The 18,251-nt window shown below is 38.2% G+C and overlaps 3 protein-coding genes across 4 annotated transcripts in view; 2 read left to right on the forward strand and 1 right to left on the reverse strand.

Annotated features, from left to right (window-relative positions):
- LOC138049868 (syntaxin-17-like) overlaps positions 1-8,250 on the forward strand; it is a 10,981-nt gene extending 2,731 nt beyond the window's left edge. For both annotated transcript variants that reach the window (XM_068896338.1, XM_068896337.1), the window contains exons 3-8: positions 1,662-1,727; positions 2,571-2,778; positions 3,355-3,461; positions 4,806-4,856; positions 4,954-5,040; positions 5,599-8,250. In XM_068896338.1, coding sequence (XP_068752439.1) covers positions 1,662-1,727; positions 2,571-2,778; positions 3,355-3,461; positions 4,806-4,856; positions 4,954-5,040; positions 5,599-5,823 — 744 coding nt within the window. In that variant the 3' untranslated portion in view covers positions 5,824-8,250. The remainder of the gene's footprint in view (positions 1-1,661; positions 1,728-2,570; positions 2,779-3,354; positions 3,462-4,805; positions 4,857-4,953; positions 5,041-5,598) is intronic.
- Positions 8,251-11,725: 3,475 nt separating this feature from the next.
- On the reverse strand, positions 11,726-14,525 carry LOC138048485 (endoplasmic reticulum resident protein 44-like). The gene is made up of 4 exons (XM_068894670.1): positions 14,355-14,525; positions 13,554-13,621; positions 12,966-13,058; positions 11,726-11,903 (listed from the first exon to the last, which is right to left on the reverse strand). Exons 1-4 carry the CDS (start codon positions 14,523-14,525, stop codon positions 11,726-11,728), a joined length of 510 nt encoding a protein of 169 aa, XP_068750771.1.
- Positions 14,526-16,022: 1,497 nt separating this feature from the next.
- The window catches only part of LOC138048486 (syntaxin-17-like), a 12,988-nt gene continuing 10,759 nt past the window's right edge, over positions 16,023-18,251 (forward strand). The window contains exons 1-2 of the mRNA XM_068894671.1: positions 16,023-16,044; positions 17,865-17,968. Coding sequence (XP_068750772.1) covers positions 16,023-16,044; positions 17,865-17,968 — 126 coding nt within the window. The remainder of the gene's footprint in view (positions 16,045-17,864; positions 17,969-18,251) is intronic.

Here is an 18,251-nt window from a genome sequence, read left to right on the forward strand (position 1 = left end):
ACCCTAACAGTATTGATAAGCAACTAATTTCTCAACGTAACATTGTAACTAGGATTAATATGCAGGTAATGAGATACCCTGGTCCCCGACGTTTTTCTCGAGCCGCGAGAGAGCCGGGAAGCGGCCAGAAGAGATAAACTTCTGGTACCCTGCGAGCGGTTGGTTTCTCCTACGCTTCCCGAGAGAGAAACCACTGCGTGCAACCATTTGATTTTCCTACGTGATGTATTGAGATCACTTTGTCTTGCAGGGTAAATCTCTGGTTTCCTTGGACTTGAATCTCACTTTCATAAATTAAAAGAAATGTTAAACAAAAAAGTCGTAATGTTTTCAGTGAAAATATCTCCCATCTCAGCAATGTTATCTCTCTTGCAGTGATTCTGGCCATTCTAGTGAATGCTTGAATAAGCCTCAGAAGGGATTTTAGCTTGAAACACTGCAATCATTACTGAAAATGATGTTTTGAATAAGACATACAGCTGTAATAGAGGTTGCTTAATAGTTTTGACTTGCATGAGAACGCAGTTTGTGCCAGTCTTCGCCTCTTCCACATTAAGTGTGCACGATTGCTTGCTGTCTTGTCTTCACATGAGTTTAGTATCAAAATATCATTCACCAATATACCTTAATAATATTAAGTTTGCAGTATTCAGAGCTCTCAAGTCCTAAAGTTTCCAAAGCTTGCTGGAGATAGTGCCAAAAGCGCAAGTGTCCTGTATTTCTTGTGCCAGAGGCACCAAAAAATTGTAGGTGGGTCCGGTGCCATGCTCCCCCGGAAATTTTTTCAAAAGTTTGCACTTCTGAAATAGCTGGAAATGCACCGTCGAGTCCGCCATTTTGGTATTTTCATGCGGCTTGCTTAGAGAACCGATGTTGTTATGGTCAGCCTGAGCCAACATATCGGCTTACGCTTCATATATTAACGGGTGAAAGTCCTGAAGAAACAAGAAAATTGGTCGCACACAAACAGATCGAACATTGGCAGAAGTTCAGTGCCAGTGAAGGAGCGACCACTTCTGAAAGCTCAATAGGCACCAGAAGAGTGCTAAGGCGTGAGAAATGCTCGTGTTGGTGTGAGAATGTGAGATGGCATCGAAATGCATGAGACTCACGCTCAATGCATGAGACTTGAGAGCTCTGAGTATTATGTATAAATTATTAGGATGGCCATTTTAATATACCAGAGACACATAATCCAGCTGGATGAATTATGCGTCTCTCACATTATTTGTCTGATGTAAAGGCAGGACAAACTATATATTACGAAGTATAATCTGTCTAGGAATGTGGGCAAACATCTTTTTTGTGTCTGTTAATCCATTGACTCCCGGAGGTTCCCTATTGACGAGTAAAGTCATCTGGCGTTAGACAGAGTAAAAAACCAAGTCTGGCCGGTTTAGGCGGGTTTGGGTGTTAAAGGGTTAAATTAGTCTAGTATAAAGGCAGGCACAAGATGCGTAATGTGTCTGGGCAAACAATCCAGTTTAGTATGTCTTAGAAGGCGTACCAAAGTGGATAGTTTGTTGAGACACATAAGCCTGCTTTTAAAGCAAACAAACTTAACAGACACAGAAAATAGTTGCCCAAGTTGTCCCAGACAAATAATGCATCTCTAGTATAAAAATGGCCAATATCACCAATGTAGCTTTTTTGATTTGCAGTATTATCGGTCGGAGGCTTGGTTTGAACTCAACAAGGAACAAATCAATGCTGCAAGGACTGTTCAGGTATTTACATATTATTGTTGTTGTAGTTTTCTTACCACTTTCCTTTTTTTTTAAAGTAAACATTGACCCTTTCATCCCTGAAGCGACCCCCAATGACAAGTAAAATCGTCTGGCGTTAGTAGACACAGTAAAATCTACAGGTGCCACTCTTAGGAGGGAGAGGGTTAAAGGGGACATAGTTTTTGAGTGGACCTACGTGTTGTTATCCCATTCATCCCTGAAGAGGCCTTCATTGACAAGTAAAATCGTTTGGTGTTAGACTGAGTAAAATGTATAGGTGTCACTCTTAGGAGGGAGAGGGTTTATAACCCATTGACTCCCAGGGGTTTCCCATTGACAAGTAAAATCGTCTGGCCGGTTTAGGCGGGGTTTAAAGGGGACTAGTTTTTGAGTGGACCTACATGTTGTTTCCTTTGACTGCCGCTGTCATGACTTATCAATAAATTATTGTTATTATGATTTAGTATATACTAAAACAGTGGATAGCATTGAACTTGCGCTCTGATTGCATGGCCACTCAAACTCCAGATATCCTTTGCTATTCACCTGCGAGAAATTTGCGCGGAATTTGTGCCCGAAAATGTTGTAATCTTTGCAGGAACAAATAAATTAGTCATCTTTTTGTGCTAATTTTATTATCTCACTGTTTTAGTTTATACTAAAAGAACTATTCACTTCAGCATCGGTGGCTATATTTACCTTGCTGTTTCGCGGGTCAGTAAATATCCACCACCTGCAGCCACCTCCACTTTGGTGAATAGTTGTTAAGTATTGATCCTTTTAATCTTGTTGATATGAAGTTTTAAGTTTATATTCAGAAGTAAATATTGCTCTTTTTCTTAGCAACTAAAAGCCCACGTAAAAGAAATTGAGAACACAAGGAATCAAATACAGCACTCAGATTTGCCACAGTTTGACGAGCAAATCAAGGCACTACAAGATGAAGTAAAGGCTGGGGTAAACTCATTTCGCGAAGTTCAACAGATGTACACACATGAAAAACTGAACAAAGAGCCTAAAAGAATGCCTTTTGCCAAAGACAGGAATTCTGGTAATTTCATTTCTTGAATAGATACCATTATTTTTGTTTTGAGTATCTAAGTTTCACAGGTATTAAGTTAAGAAAATTTCTTACTGTGTCTGCATAGCCACTAAGTATTGTAAAACTCAACTTTTTTCTTATTTAGACACCATGTAAGTCCCAGTTTTTGAGGGGTCAATGCATGTAATGCTATTGAATAGATAAATGATCACAATCCAATGAATAACACAATCATGAGATTGGTTTTGCAAGTGCTCATATCCTTTTGATAGTGATTTACCATGTATTTGGTTAGTAGCATTATCCAACATGATGTGAATTCTTTCCTCCAAACATGTTGCCATCAACATTCAGTGTCCAGCTTGTGGAGAGGAGCAAGTGAATGATGATAAACTGATGATGATAATGATCGATTGTGTCATAATTTAAACTTCCTAGTTATTCTCGTAAGGGGGGGTGGGGGGAGTGATGAATAATGACAGTGTGTGAGATGGCCACGGTGTTTGTGGATCATTAGGTACCTACTTGTACATTAGATTTGTGTTATTGGTGCTGAATTATTTCTATTTGTTGGATAATATCTAGCACAGGGCCTGGATGTTACAGAGTCAAGTAATAGCTCTCAGCTGCATATCCAGTCACAGGTTGTTGTAGAGGAAGATGCACAAGCTTCTTGGGATTCTTTAAATAAGGTCTGTAAGTTGTTATTTGATTTTGATCATAGAAGATCATAGCAAAACACTTTTTAAAAGGACTCCAAACAGGAGAGCAGAACATTTGAGAGTTCTTTGACACCAGTCATTATTAAAATTTAAAGTGCCTATGATGTAAAAGATATCTTTTGCGTATTTGAGGAATGGTGTTTTCTATTTTGGAATTCTTCTTTTGTTCCAGAGATATTCAAGTTTTTGTTAAAAAATTACAGCTGACCGACACCCATGCAATATTTTTGGAGATATTCTCAATTTTGTGATTCATTACAATCATTTGCAGTGTTTGTGACGTCATCAAGTTTTTGTTTAAAAACTTGAATATCTCTGGAATAAAAGAACGTATTCCAAAATAGAAAACACCATTCTTTGAACATCATTTTGAAAGGTCTTTAAAGGTAAGCAAAAGATATTTTTCACTTCATAGGCACTTTAATGCAAGTTATTGAAGTGTGAAAATGAGCAATTTTGATTAAATTAAACAATCTCAACTAAATGAACAGTTTCATAATCATGAATGCATCAAAAGAGGTGTCAGCTCCTGTATGTGATACTCTGCTGTTGGTGAACATCTCCCAGAATATCACAGTCTTCACCAACCAAATAGGTATACATGAGCCAATTTACCACATCTTGCAAAGATGCAGAGGCTCCATTAGTTAAAGTGCCTGATTTATGAAATGCCATTGATCAAGGAAAGGAGGATACTTTAAACATGCAAGCAGACAATCAGCTGACGTTTAATAGTTATACTCAGACATAAGATGATGCTGAAGTGTCTTAATTGTCCTTGAGTTAACCGGTATTCCTTTTAAATTGTTTATTTTTTTGGGGTGCTTCATATTATTTAATTCCTATTATACATGTATGGACAGGGGTGTTTCACTGAGAACTAAAACACTCTTATAATTAATGTGACGACTACATCTGGGAACCGAGGGGAGTATTTTTCGTATGTAACATGAGTTGTCATATTAAGCAATGACGGACGTCACCATTCCCGCCTTTTTTTTCTGCCTTTTTTGTTTGTATTTAATACCCAGTATTTGTATTAAATTATTGTCGATATAATAAAAGAAAATTACATTTTAGCTCGAAGATATGAATTTATGGCAAGAACAACAGCTCACTTGCCAGATATTGTTCTTGCCATGCAAACATAAAATTCACTTCTTCTCACCACTGTGGAGTAAATTATCTAAGATTATATATGTGTGGCAATATTATGTAATATTATTTTTATATGATATGTTGGCTTAAAGGACGTCCAGGGTAATATTTACTATACCCATTGACGCACTTGTGACTGTGCATTTTTTTAAATAGGGGCTGTTGGAGTTAAACGAACTGATTCACGACTTTTCAGCTTTAGTGCATGTAAGTGAATTAACTTGATGTAAAAATCATTTAGATCACAAGTGATGCAGAATGTTCATTCGCGTTTTACCTTAACTTTAAACTTAAAAACCTTTAGGAGCAGCAAGAAGTGATAGACTCCATTGAAAACAACATTGAACATGCTCAAGTTAACGTGGAGGAGGGTGTCAACCTTTTAGGGGTGGTAAGACTTTACTTTTTTCAGAGTTTAAAAACCACATTGACTGTTCTTCCACAATTTTGGCACTGCTAAGTAGATCTTTCCATCCTTCATCCCTTTTGCCTTCCATACCCTCACTACTGTACGTCATCCTTTCAACACTTTCCTACTCTCTGACAACCCCCTTCAAAAATTTACTTGGGGATATCTGAACTCTCATTAAGAGCCTCCTTTATATTTATGTCTCGTTCAAAAATGGTTTATTTTTGTTATTTTTTTCCAGGCTGGAAAAATTAAAAGTTTTTAATCTTGACTTTTGTTGAGAAGCATGGACAACTAGGCTCGATTACCAGCCGCTGTTTCGGAAAATGAGCCCGCGCTCACCCCCCGGCACGCGGACTCGAGAGAGCGGCGGAAATCGAGCCTAATGGACAACTCAAGGCTTGAACAAATTTTAGTAATCTTTACAAAATTCCACTGACTGTCTTTATCCAGAAAATGAATAATAATTATATAATTATATATTTTTCTTGTTATCATTGACATTTTCACTTTTTTAGTGCTGTGCATTTTATATTTCAGGCCAACAAGTTAAAAGCTGTTACGTATCCTGTCATTGGTGCTGCTGTAGGTGGACTGTTTGGTGGTCCTGTGGGACTAGCTGTGGGTATCAAGGCAGGAGCTGCTGTTGCTGTCGGGGGAGGGGTGCTTGGCTTTTTTGGTGGAAAATATGTTAAAAAGAAGAATGATGATGTTACTGACATACAGCTTGAAAACTTAAGTTCGAATAAGGACAAATCTCAGTGAAGGAGTCTGTACAGTCCCCACCCCCCCTCCCCCTTACCCCCTTATATTTCCATATTTCCACAATGTAATTTTTGAAAATGTTCTTTGCGTTGTGTACCTAATATTGGAGATAGAGTAGAGGGTGTAAAACTGCAGGTTGCAGGTCATTGTTTCGCCATAGCTGAAACAAGTCAGACCTATCAGACCTTAACACTATGCTTTAGATAATGTTTAAGCCTAAGGTTAGCATTTTTGTAAAGGTCTGGGTTGTTTTCAATTATGGTAAAACATTGACCTGCAACCCTAACCTGCACAGAGTCAAATACAGAGCAGGGAGATAGTGGGGCAGAGACTGATCTAGGACAAACTGAAATGAGATCTTTCCTTTTGCCCCACCCTTAGTACTAAGTTTAGTTTTTATTACAAACCCAAATAGTACAAGTTGGGGGATGCCTTGATCATCCACACAAATGCGACAAAATGACAGGGTACATTTACTGTGTTCACTGATTAGAGTGTAATGTGAAGTGCTAAGTTTGTACCCCATACATGTATGAACTATGTGAGCGTTAGCCCTACTAATGGAAATGGGCCCACACAAGGACAGAGAAAAACTCTGACCAGGGTGGGAATTGAGTTCCCACGGCCTGCTCCCGTCTCACCTTGTAGCCCTGTCGGTAGAGCAGCAGTGATCTAACCTGAAGGTCGTGGGTTCAATTCCGACCCTGATCAGAGTTTTTCTCTGTCCTTGTGTGGGCCCATTACCATTAGTAGGGCTAACGCCCACGTGGTTTATATGGGGTAGAAACTTAGCACTTCACATTACACTCACATCAGTTAAGTTTATTCAAATATAAGTGCTACACAACCAACATTTGCAAAAAACGTACTTGTACATGTACTGTGGGCAACCTTATTATTAGATTTCTTAGTCTTTTTGAAAAAGCCCACTAATCTGCTTCAGGGGTCAGTTGGAACATTGAAATTGTGTCAACTTAGTGGTGGTCCAGTGGTTAGGGCATTGGGTTTGCTTGCGGTTGTGGTTGTCCCATGTTCAAATCCCACTCTAACCTCTGGTTTGGATTTACTTTCGGTTGTCTCTACCATGCTTTGTAAATAGTCTACTGGTTGCTTCTTGCCAGTTGGGGTTCTTAATCATATTTCTAAGTTTAAATAATTGTTTCTTTCACGTTATTAAAAGTGGGGTGCTTGTGAACGATTTTGATAGCTAAGTGCACTTCCACTATAAACAAAGCATTTACTTTTTTCTTTGATTACTTGTTTTAAATTCTTTGAGTGGAGTTTCTGGAAACTAATCGTATTGCCACAGCACTGTAACTGCATCTTCTCTGTGAAAAAAGGCCAATAATATTTTTTATTTAAACCTAATGTATTTTTAGACTAGCATTAGAAAAGCTGCCAAACATAAAAATTTATTTATAATAATGTATTAATGTATAAAATATTAATAAGATTGATATTGCTTAAAATTAAATTAGAAGAACCTAGAATTAGTGAACTTTAACCCTATCTTCCCCAAGGCTGTTTCCCCATTGACTAATAAAATCATCTGGTGTAAGACAGTAAAATTGGGAAAAGTTGCTCTTTAGTGTAAAAGTGCACGTTATGACCAGTCAGTAGGGAGCTAAAGCACGTGACATTAATATTTTTGAGACGTGGGCTGCAACTGGAAGTGCACATTTTGCATACCAGGGCCCAGTTCCTCAAAAGCCGATTAATGCTAATCTAAGATTAAAAATTAACCAAGCAGTTTATTTCTCTACTCCCAAATGCTGTCCAACGCAGATTTTCGGCAGAACTTTACATGAGAAGACATCAATCTTGAAAAACAAAAATAAGCAAAAGAAACTTTCACCAAAAAGTTGAAAACGAGAAACAAAAGTTTACGCTAATCCTGGATTAAGTTAATCGGCTTTCGAGGAACCGGGCCCAGGACAGTAGTGTCTCCTAGATTTTTAGACAAATCTTGAATGGAGAAAGGATACTGATCCACAATATAAAAATGTGGTTGTGCGTAGACAGTTTAAAAGGGAAAACAACTCACTTGCGGTTGCCATTCGCTCAACAAAAATATAGTGTGCTTATAAAGCTCCCTAATAATTATAATGGGCCATATTCCATTTACCACCCACTTGTCTTCATGGGTGGTCTCCTGTAAATTTCAATCATCAAGAGATGTAAGAAATCTTGTTACATTATAACAGTAACTTCTCAGGCCATGGTGTGAATTGCAGCATTTTTTTAACATTCCAATTAAATTTGTGACCTAAGTGCAAACTTGAACCAGGAAAAATGTGGGCTGTAACTTGAAGTTACAGGTTAATAATTATTAGTAAAAGGAAAGGACTTTTATAACTGAGTAAAAAGGGACTATTCTTTCAGCCTTAGATTACCTCTGATGAAGACATTAAATATGTTTTGTCTTGAGTTGCTACTCTGTGAGTTACAAATAATCTTCATGCTGGAGGAGCATATCAAACTATGTCTGTACATTTTGTTAACATGCCTTGATCTCTTGAACAAATTTCATGCTCTGTTGTAGCATCTGATGGATGGCCAAATTGTATAGACTCACAAAGACCATTTTCAGGAATTAGTTTCTGCCAAGAGACATTTGAGTGAAGACTGATAATTTGTGTAACCACAGTTACTGAAATGGGGCACTTTCATTTTGTAAAAATGTGGTCGACTTTCTTATTGTAAAAAAAAAATCAGTGACTAACACCCACTCAATAAATTGTGGGGAAGGTATGGTAAGTGATAAAAAAACATATTATTGTCTACTTGAGCATGTGGGAGGTGTGGTAGCCTCATGGTTAGTGCGACTGGTCCGGGTTCGGGCCCTGGCCGGGGACATTGTGTTGTTTTCTTGGGCAGGACACTTTACTCTCACTGTGCACTCTCTACTGGCAAATTTAATGCTGGGGGTAACCCTGTGATGGACTAGCATTACATCCAGAGGGGAGTAGAAGTACTCCTAGTTGCTTCATGCAACAGAAACTGGGATATAAGCTCTGGCCTAATGGGCCACTCTGCTCGAAAGCACACTTTACCTACTTGAGCATTCTGAAAGGGTTGTTTGTGCTTGCCCTTTGGTTCATGAATAGGAACAACCAAGCCCTCATAAGGGGTTTCCTAGTGGGAAAAGTGTCATTTCAATCAAGTTCAAGCCCTTCCAATTTACATTCAAAAGCAAATCAAAATGGTTTTAGTACAGAGAAATGTGCAGCAGCATCTTGCACAAAAGGTTCTTGCTGTCCAGATGACAAATGACACAGATGTCAGTGGATTCAGTAGACTGAAGTTGCTCCAATATACCTTGAGCAACTTGTACACTTCTCTTCTGTTTCCATGACACATTTTCTTAAAGCAAGAACTACCCCTTTTAACCCATTTGTCTCCGAAGTGGTCCCTATTGACGAGTAAAATCTCACTCTCAGGATTGAAGGGGTATTAGTTAAACTCCTGGGCCTGGTTGTTTGAAGGCCGATTAACTTAATCCAGGATTACTGTAAACTTTTGTTCATATGTTTTCAACTTTTTGGTGGGAGTTTCTTTTGCTTATTTTTGTTTTTCTGTTCAGATTAACTTCTTCTAATGTAAAACTTTGCCGAATATCAGCGTTGAACAGCATTTGGCAGTAGAGAAATAAACTCCTTGGTTAATTTTTGATCTGTGATTAGCGTTAATCAGCTTTTGAACAACTGGGCCCTAGGGGTTCCCCATTGACGAGTAAAATCGTCTGGCGTTGGACAGAGTAAAATACCAAGTATAGCCGGTTTAGGCTGGTTCAGCAGTCAAAGTAATGTCACAGTTTTTCAGTGAGTGATAACCCGTTGACGAGTTTCAATCGTCTGGTGTTAGAGTAAAATACTAAGAATGGCGGTTTAGGCTGGTTCAGGGGTGAAAAGGTTAATGGGGCATAGTTTTTCGGTGAGTGAACCCTTTCACCCCCGTGGGGTTCCCCATTGAGGAGTAAAATCGTCAGGTGTTAGACAGTGTGGCACTCTTGGGAGTGAAAGGGTTAACCCATTGACAAGTAAAATCGTCTGACGTTGGACAAGAGTAAAACACTAAGAATGGCCGTTTCGGGGGTGAAAGAGTTAAAAGGACACTTATGGTTATTTTAATGCACCTTGATGTTGTTTAACATAAATGAGTCATGCTGCAGTCAAGCCCTTATCATATTTTATAAATAATCTGAGACCCAAATCTCTTCTGAATCACAAAGAGTACCAAAAGGCAATTCAGTCACAAAAAAAAATAATAATTCAAGACTTCATGAACAATGATATTGAAATCGAGGGCTTTTGGACCCTTGGGAAAGGGTACATTGCAAGTATTTTGTTAATGTTTATAATTTTAACCATTAGTTAAGTTAGGCTTCGATCACTTGCATTGACCATTATGATGACTATTGAATATGGTTCAACTGGTATTTAACACCATGTTTGCACTGTTAAGTTTTAATTTCAACCGGTTTCAGCTGTAAAACTATGTCTTGGTTGCACCAGGAAAAAAAATACAACATCGAACCAGTTCCTCATGAAACAGACTTTTGCTGTGATGATATTAGTAATCGATGCAACGCTGGTGTGATCTCAACCATAACTCCAGAGATACATGTATAGTGTTGAACATTCATAATGATCAAAGGAGTCGAGGTTGACTTTCAAATTATACTCATTTTAGTAAAGTTATGACAGAGTTCAAGAGTTTCCAACTTCCAAAATTTTTCAAAGCTTAACTCTATGATAGAACTAGTCTTTGTAAACAAACCCTTTAGAGTAGCCGTCCCCTGTTCGAGTACACTTAGTTGACCTTGTAATCCATGGTCTTGTTGAATACAACTACAGATTGTGAAAAGAACATTTTCAAACACGAACTATTAGTTTTTATTCTTAAAACATACTTCTTTATAAAGATTGATGTTCCGTTCATTGCTGCCTCAGCCAGACAATGTTATTTGTTAATCATAATTTTCTGTTATCAGCTTTGAACTGAATGACTTCATAACGTTTTAAGTAGAGTTCTATTTCACTGAGGTACTGAAAGCATCTAACATATTTTGATATGACACATTCTGGCTGCCACTGACAAGTTTACCAAAAATACTAGGTAGCAACTCCGTCTGCAATTAAGCCAAGTAAAATTGTCAATCATTTGTTAGGTATCTGAAGGCCCAGGTGAACAAACTTGGTTAATAAGTACGTGTAAAACAAAATTGAAGCTATCAAGCTCATCCCTTTTATGATGAAATTTGTGTATTTAGGAAAAATTATTCTACATAAAAATAATAATAATAATAATAATAATAACAACAACAACAACAACAACAACAATAATAATAATAATAATAATAATAATAATAATAATAATAATAATAAGGAAATAAACCAAATGACCAAATGAAGCCTGGACAACATTTTGAACTCATAAAAATTTTGCTTTCAATATATGTGATCAGTCCTCTCACTCAAAAATGTTCCTTGTGGTATCCCTGCAAATGGCTAAACACAGTCATGGCACGTGGACAGATGGAAACTCAGGTCATTCTCACACCTTACACAGATGACTGACCTGCCCTGACAAAAGCCTGACCGTAAGTCATCGCATGAGAGGTCACATACATTGTGTTATAGCTGGAAGGAATAACAGTCGAGTTTTTTTTTCAAATTAGAACTCTAAAAAATGATTTTATAAACACTCTTCACCCTATCCCAACTTTCATCCATAATCCCACCCCACATAAGGTGGGACATTCTCTCTTTCCATAATGCAAGGTATCCTTCTTGCAGATACATGTAGCATGGACTGGCATGTTCTATTGTTTGAAAAATTTACAGCCAAGTATTAAAATAATGTTCACAACTGTCACAATTCATCCCTAAGTAAAGTGTATCTATTGTAACTTGGTGCAAGCTTTTTGAACACTGTTTTCTGGTGGTGAGGTCTGTTCTTTCTTGCTTGATCCACTGCCATTTTCTAGAATCTGGCTTGTCTGTTTCAGGTTGTGTTTCTGTGCCGGTGTTGTCTGTGTCCACTCCAGTTGCAGCAGCATCGTCAGTATCTGGAGTCCCCTAAAAATACAGGTTATAACCTCAGATACATGTAAGAAGAGGTTGCATTTAAAAACATTTCCTCACAGCTACATGTAATTGTTATTACAAATAAATCATAAATTATCGTATGAAAAGTAGACAGCATTGTCTTTTCCTCCCTGTTACTGTAAAATATAGTGCATCAGTGTGCAAGTCAATATAATTTATTGCATGTACATGTGTGGTACCATAATGACACAGACATGTCCATGATTGGTGTTTCAATGTTTTACTGTGCCTTTCAATAACATGCGGACTAAAAAATTCAAAGGTCAATCGACAAATGCGTTTTTCGCAACAGTCAATCAAATATTCGGCGCTACTCCCAGCTTCCAACTATGTTGTCTGAACTGTGCTCAACGATTTGATTTGATTACTGCACGCTCGACAGTAGTCGGAAGCTGGGAGGAGTCGCCGAACATTTGATTGACGGTAGCGCAAAACGCATTTGTCGATTGAGCTTTGAGTTCGAGAGTCCGCATGTTATTGAAAGGTGCAGTAAATAATGCTGGTTATAATGCTGGTATATACAATGTAGGTATGGAGCTTTGTTAAATCAATCACGATGAGGGAAGGAAACAACTATAATAACAGTATATCTGGTTAGAGGAATTTACACCATACAATTAGCGAAAGTTTTGTCATGAAAAAACTACAGCAGCCTAAAGAGAATAAGAAAAACCAGCTCTCCATGAGAGATGATAGTTGCTTGGTTAGGGTTTAGACAATTTACATAGTGTTCCAGTAACATGTACCTGTAGTTCAGTGTGAGAGGCTCATTGCTTTCAGTGGCCAGACATTAAGTATTTCTTTTTTAATGACTTGGCATGAGGTACTTACTGATCATACACGTACATGTACACTGTAGATCCTGTAGATCCTTTGTATTTTTCATTCAGATAATCATGGTGAAAGTGAACAGAGTTTCTTGTCTTGTACATTCCACAGGCAAGTACGTAATAATGACCAGCTCCTGCAGTAAGCATGGTGACTAATGTACATGTACAGACGTATAAAGTACAGGGTATAATTTATTCTTACCGTTTGTTCTTCAGGATCTGGTCCATGGTGAAACTCCCTGTGAAGCTTTCCAGATGCAAATCAGCCACAAACTTCTGAAGCTTTCCTGGTGTTCTGTACAAATAAAAAACATCAAAAGCTGTGATTATATGAAACTGATAAAATGTAATATCCAAAGCAATAATTATGTAACCTAAGTTTGTGACTGACCATTTACATGTACGAAATTCAATGTATATTTGGAATACACTTGTCTACAAAATACAAGACTGATGATCATGATCATGCAGTTTTAGTTGAGATAAAGGGACAAGTACAGCTGCACAATACCTTCTGTTCATTGTGTACTGAGTGAGTAACAATAAAACCCAAGAAAGATCTGGCCCCAGTTGTTCAAAAGGTGGATAATGCTATCCACCGGATAAATCACTATCGATTGGGTAGCGCAATTGGTTTCCCTACGACTTTATCCACTGAGTACTAGTGATTATTTTTATCAAGCGGATAGCGTTATTCATTGTTTGAACAACTGGGTCCTGATGCCTCAAATCCGAAGTTTTCCTCTAATGTATTTTCAGTGTTTTTTCTTTCCACTGGTAGCCGACTTACTTGATGTCTTCAAACTTGGGAAAAAGATACATGTGTTTGAAGCTGTCAATAGCTATCAATGGTAGATCCTGAGAAGGGATAAAATGTACAAAGTATGCTTTCAACAAGGGTAACAAACTTTAAAGCAAGTCACACATCAGTCCCTACGGGGTGTATGTGTCAAAATATCACCTCAAACATACACATACACACAATCACAAAAGCCAAGATTTGGAGAAATTTCTTCATGCACTTTTCATTTCAGTGATTCACTTGTTTGGATTTACCTCTGGTCCTTTTCCTAAATGGTGCAATGGATGTGAAAATTTCAAGCCATCAGCAATGAGAAAGTTGATACTACCTGCAAAAATATTACCAACAGTAATTTCAGCAAAATGGGTAGGCTTCCGTTGGGTTACGATTGGCTCAGAGTTCCAGGCGATGAGGCAAGACCCAGGATCAAAAACCACCAAAGCTGAGGACATGACCCTTTCATCAAAGGACAAAATAATGGAGATCCAGTGGTCCTGACCACATATTGACCCCTTCTGATTCAAGGTGGGTACCTCCAGGGTTTTCAATAAAAACTTTAGCAGGAGGCAAACCTGGAGAGTAGTGGAGAATAGACAATGTGCATCCTCCCCTGGGAAAAATTTGACATAGGCCTCTTAGAATGCATTTCCTACATTCGGGAGCCGGAATAAGGGTACACCTGTACCTGTCACCCTATTTCATACACACAGAAAATGAAGGAAGCCCAATTGGAAAAAAAACAAACAAACAAGACTATACCATTTTTTTCTATACTCTTCATCCCATTACCTTTCTCTTGCATAATTGTTTCCCAACTTCTGATTTGTACAAATCAATGCTAGCTCTGTCATCAGGATGATAAAATAGAAGGAGAAATGGAAGACCTTCCTCTGTCAGTTCCTCTGCATTCTCAAATGTAATTTCCTGCTGACAAGGGGTATGCACTTGTCTGATATCCATGTTTTCATCAGGTCAAAGTTGTTAAGATCTCCCATATATATCAACTCTGCTTCTGAACCGTTCTAAAAAAGTGTGCATAGTATTTAAATTTAGTATGTTAATATTTGCATTAAATCAAGTCCATAACAATGATATACTGTACACCACTTATAATGGTCGGCTGGATACAGCATGCATTAGGGTTCCTTGTGCTAAGGTGATGAGTTGAAGAGTCCTGGTCCGGTGGTTGTAGGGGGGACTTAACAAGGAAGAGTAAAGAATGCGTAATGTACAGTGCAGTTTTTTATCCCTTTCTCTCTACATCTCTCGGTTCTTTACATTTCTTCTCCTTAACTTCCCTTAACAGTGAAACAGATGCCAGTCTGCATAGTCTACGTAGGTTACCGTCGGATTTATCAGGTAACCATAACAGGCCCCCATAAGGAGGCTGACAGCCCAAGAGATTGATAAAAAAAAAAAAAAAAGAAAAAAAAAAAAAAATAAAAACATCAAAAAGCTACTGGATTTCTCGTGCCCAGGTAACCTCTAACTTAACCCTATAAATACATGTTACAAATTGGGGGTACTTTATTTGACTGACCATAGCTTCGTTGACAATAATTATTAGGTAATTTACTCAATTGTTCTTGGAGTGTTGCACTATACGCCTGCGAGCAGTTTCTTTCCTAATTTTGCTATAATTAACTTTTTCTGTTGCCGGCGAAGGATTTCAGTGAACAAAAACAGACTACTCGTAGTCTATTTGCAACTAACAATGGTTCACGAAAAATTAGAAATTTCCAGCTCTTACATTTTGTGGGTCTAAGAAACCATGGTGATCTCCAGTTTGCCGTTCTTTAGCAGATGCATCACGGGCAATATAAACAGTTCATTGATCAGAACTTCCATCAGGAAATATTTACATTATACTATACCATATTGGCGAGGACCCAGCGACGCAGTCCTAAGCTACACTGTAATACAGGGTTGCCATGTCTGGACCAACGTTAGTAGATCATATTCTTGTGGTGGTGGCAGAGCCTGACTTCACAGATTAATGAAAACCACCCTTCCCAATGTTCATAACCCACAGCCCAGTCTTGCAAAAAAAGTAGTGAATGGAATTTTCCAGTTGTTGTTTTAGTGTTCTTTGTACTAGATCATGGCTGACAAATTAAAATTCTTTTGAGATCCTACATGTACTGTACCGCTAGATAAAAAACGAATCTCCAATCGCTGGGTATGCATAATTATCAAGGCGTTCCCTGCTCGAGTCTATATACACAATAGATGACATAATATATATGTGTCTTGTTGTTCTTGGGCCTATAACAATGTTGGGTATAAGGGGTCCTTGTTTTCTCATTTTCCAGTGTGATTTAACGGCATTGAATGAAAAATAACAACCACCAAAGAAAACAAGGGCTAGTGAGGTATTTATTTACCCAAATCCACATGGAGACTGCGCAATCATCTCTAAACTCCTCTGCAACGCTAAGAAAAACACAATAAATTACAATGTATGATTTGCCACACTATGGTGAGACTGATTCGTGAAGTTAAGTACATTATTTTTTCCTCAATGCATGAGCGGGTGGAAATTCGACAAATCGCTGCAGCAATCTGATCTGGATTTTTTGCCGGAGCTCAGGCAGAATTTTCTCACTCCGTCGCCGCTCACGGCAGGTTGTAATCCTAGCTAGTTGCGTGTAGCTTGTGTGATGGCCTTAAATTTCCATTTTGTTTTTCGACAACAAATTCTGTTTACACTACAGAAGTTTACTTTGGAAGGTTCTGGAATAGGGTAATTCAAACAAAAATGGTTTCTCTGTAAAACGTTCAGTCTTTGTGAGTTGCTTTACTATTGTAGTTCGCAATCAAGTGTGGTGTGAGTCAACAATTAAAAAAGTGATTTCAGGACAGAGGAACTTGGGGGAGAGAAGGAAAAAAATAAAAAGTTATTTACCACTAAGGGTTGGTCTGGTAGAGTTGAAAAACTGTGAGCCAGGGCACAGTTTTTCACTTACAGACCTCCCCGCTAGGTGCAAATAATATATATGTATGGGTAGAGCTGTGAAAAAAATAATGCCACGTTCAAATAAAAGTATGAACCTACAATCAGTAAATAAATACAGTGTCATGAATGGTACCCCTTCTCAAAACTTTTCTTGTACGTAATGCTACTCGCTTTACGGTTTCAAGTATGCAATGACACGTCTCTTACAGAGGTCTGTTTGAGAATAATGTATTACAGCGACACAACATTTATTGACAATACCGTACGCCCAAAAGACAACATGGCTGGACAACATCAAAACATCTGTAGCTGTATACATGGAAAGTTGGAAACCAAGTTTACCTGTTCGAGGGGATGATCAAGAGGCTTATAGGTCTATGATAATTACAGTTGAACTGTTAAAGCTTGCAGTCAGACTTCCAAGTTTTGTAGCGCTGGGTTCAGTTACCCATCTCAGATTGGAAGCTGTGAATGTTGAACCTGAAAATGCTTTTAATCCTAGGGTACCACTTATTTTTGCGAACAGCTAACCTAAACCCCCTGAGGTCAGGTAGCTGTGTGACATGTATGTCTTGGTTGGGCCGGATTGCAAATTTTGTGTGACAAGTTTGCTGCTACACACCATACAGATAGAAAAAAGTGACTCTCTTGCTTCTGAAAACTTGCCTCTTTGGTAAGGAATAACATTTGTTGAATGAAGAAGTTCACACCTGAATGATACATGTAAACAGAGAAGGAAAATGTTTGAAGGTCTATGTTCGTTAATATCTGAAACATACATGTATCCATACATTGTAATTTGACTAGGATTTCTACTTAGACAACACGTAAACGGGCTGCAACAATATTGAAATCACTCCCCTTTATAAATACCCCCTGGCCTGTCTGCCCATTCTGAGGAGAACCTGTCCCAGTAGCATACCTGCTAAGCTACCATAAAGCATCATTCTTCATTATTAATCAAAAAACGATTTTCAAAAAACCTAGTTCTATAACCATCTGAATAATTCTGAGCAACAATGCATTCATATATGTAACTTCCTGTGCTGGGAATTTTCCACAAAAATTAATAAGCTCATACCTCTACAATGACAGCCATGCTTTTGTACTTAGCCTCAACCATGGAGATCCACAAGAGTCTTGATATATTTCCTGGACTTTGATTCTCATTTGCTCTCTGATATAGTTTTTGAGAAGGCCATCAACAGATCTCTGTACCCCTGTATTCTCTATCCTGTCCACTTGCTAAATAAGAATAATACCGAGCTTGCTTTGAAAAAACCTGTCCATTTTTTTTTTCAAATGACAATTTCCAACAATGTTTTTTTTTTTTGTACCTCTAGTGAAACCCAAATCAAAAACTAGCGACGTCCATGCCACATGCCCAACGAACCTCAAACACACAGCTGCTGTCAGCTTGGTCCAATGTACAGGTCCAACGGCACAGGTAATGCAGCAAAAATACCTCTTGACTTTCATCTGGTTTCTGGCCACCCTCTGATGTGAACTGGTTTCAAACTTAGAGTAAGACAAACACAGACAAACACAGATGTTGTAGAAAGGCCAGCCCATGACGTGATACATTACCTGTGCATTTCTCCACATTTTCAACGTTTGGTCTTTTGTGAGTTAAATCTTTGTGCAATTTCCTGTTCAGCCTTCGCAACTCATCCACGCTTCCCATCACTACCCACTCGACAAAGAAACAGAAGACACATGGACAAGAATCT

Source organism: Montipora capricornis, chromosome 5 (assembly GCF_036669925.1).
Source record: "Montipora capricornis isolate CH-2021 chromosome 5, ASM3666992v2, whole genome shotgun sequence".
Taxonomy (NCBI): domain Eukaryota; kingdom Metazoa; phylum Cnidaria; class Anthozoa; order Scleractinia; family Acroporidae; genus Montipora; species Montipora capricornis.

What these genes read in the sequence shown, in the direction of transcription:
- LOC138048485 (XM_068894670.1), bottom strand. Translation starts at nt 14,525, where the DNA reads ATGGATATCAGACAAGTGCATACCCCTTGTCAGCAGGAAATTACATTT. An exon ending in AACAATTATGCAAGAGAAAG is followed by an intron (nt 13,622 to 14,354) that starts GTAATGGGATGA and finishes ATCCCTTCTCAG; the next exon opens with GATCTACCATTGATAGCTAT. An exon ending in CAGATCCTGAAGAACAAACG is followed by an intron (nt 11,904 to 12,965) that starts GTAAGAATAAAT and finishes CTGTATTTTTAG; the next exon opens with GGGACTCCAGATACTGACGA.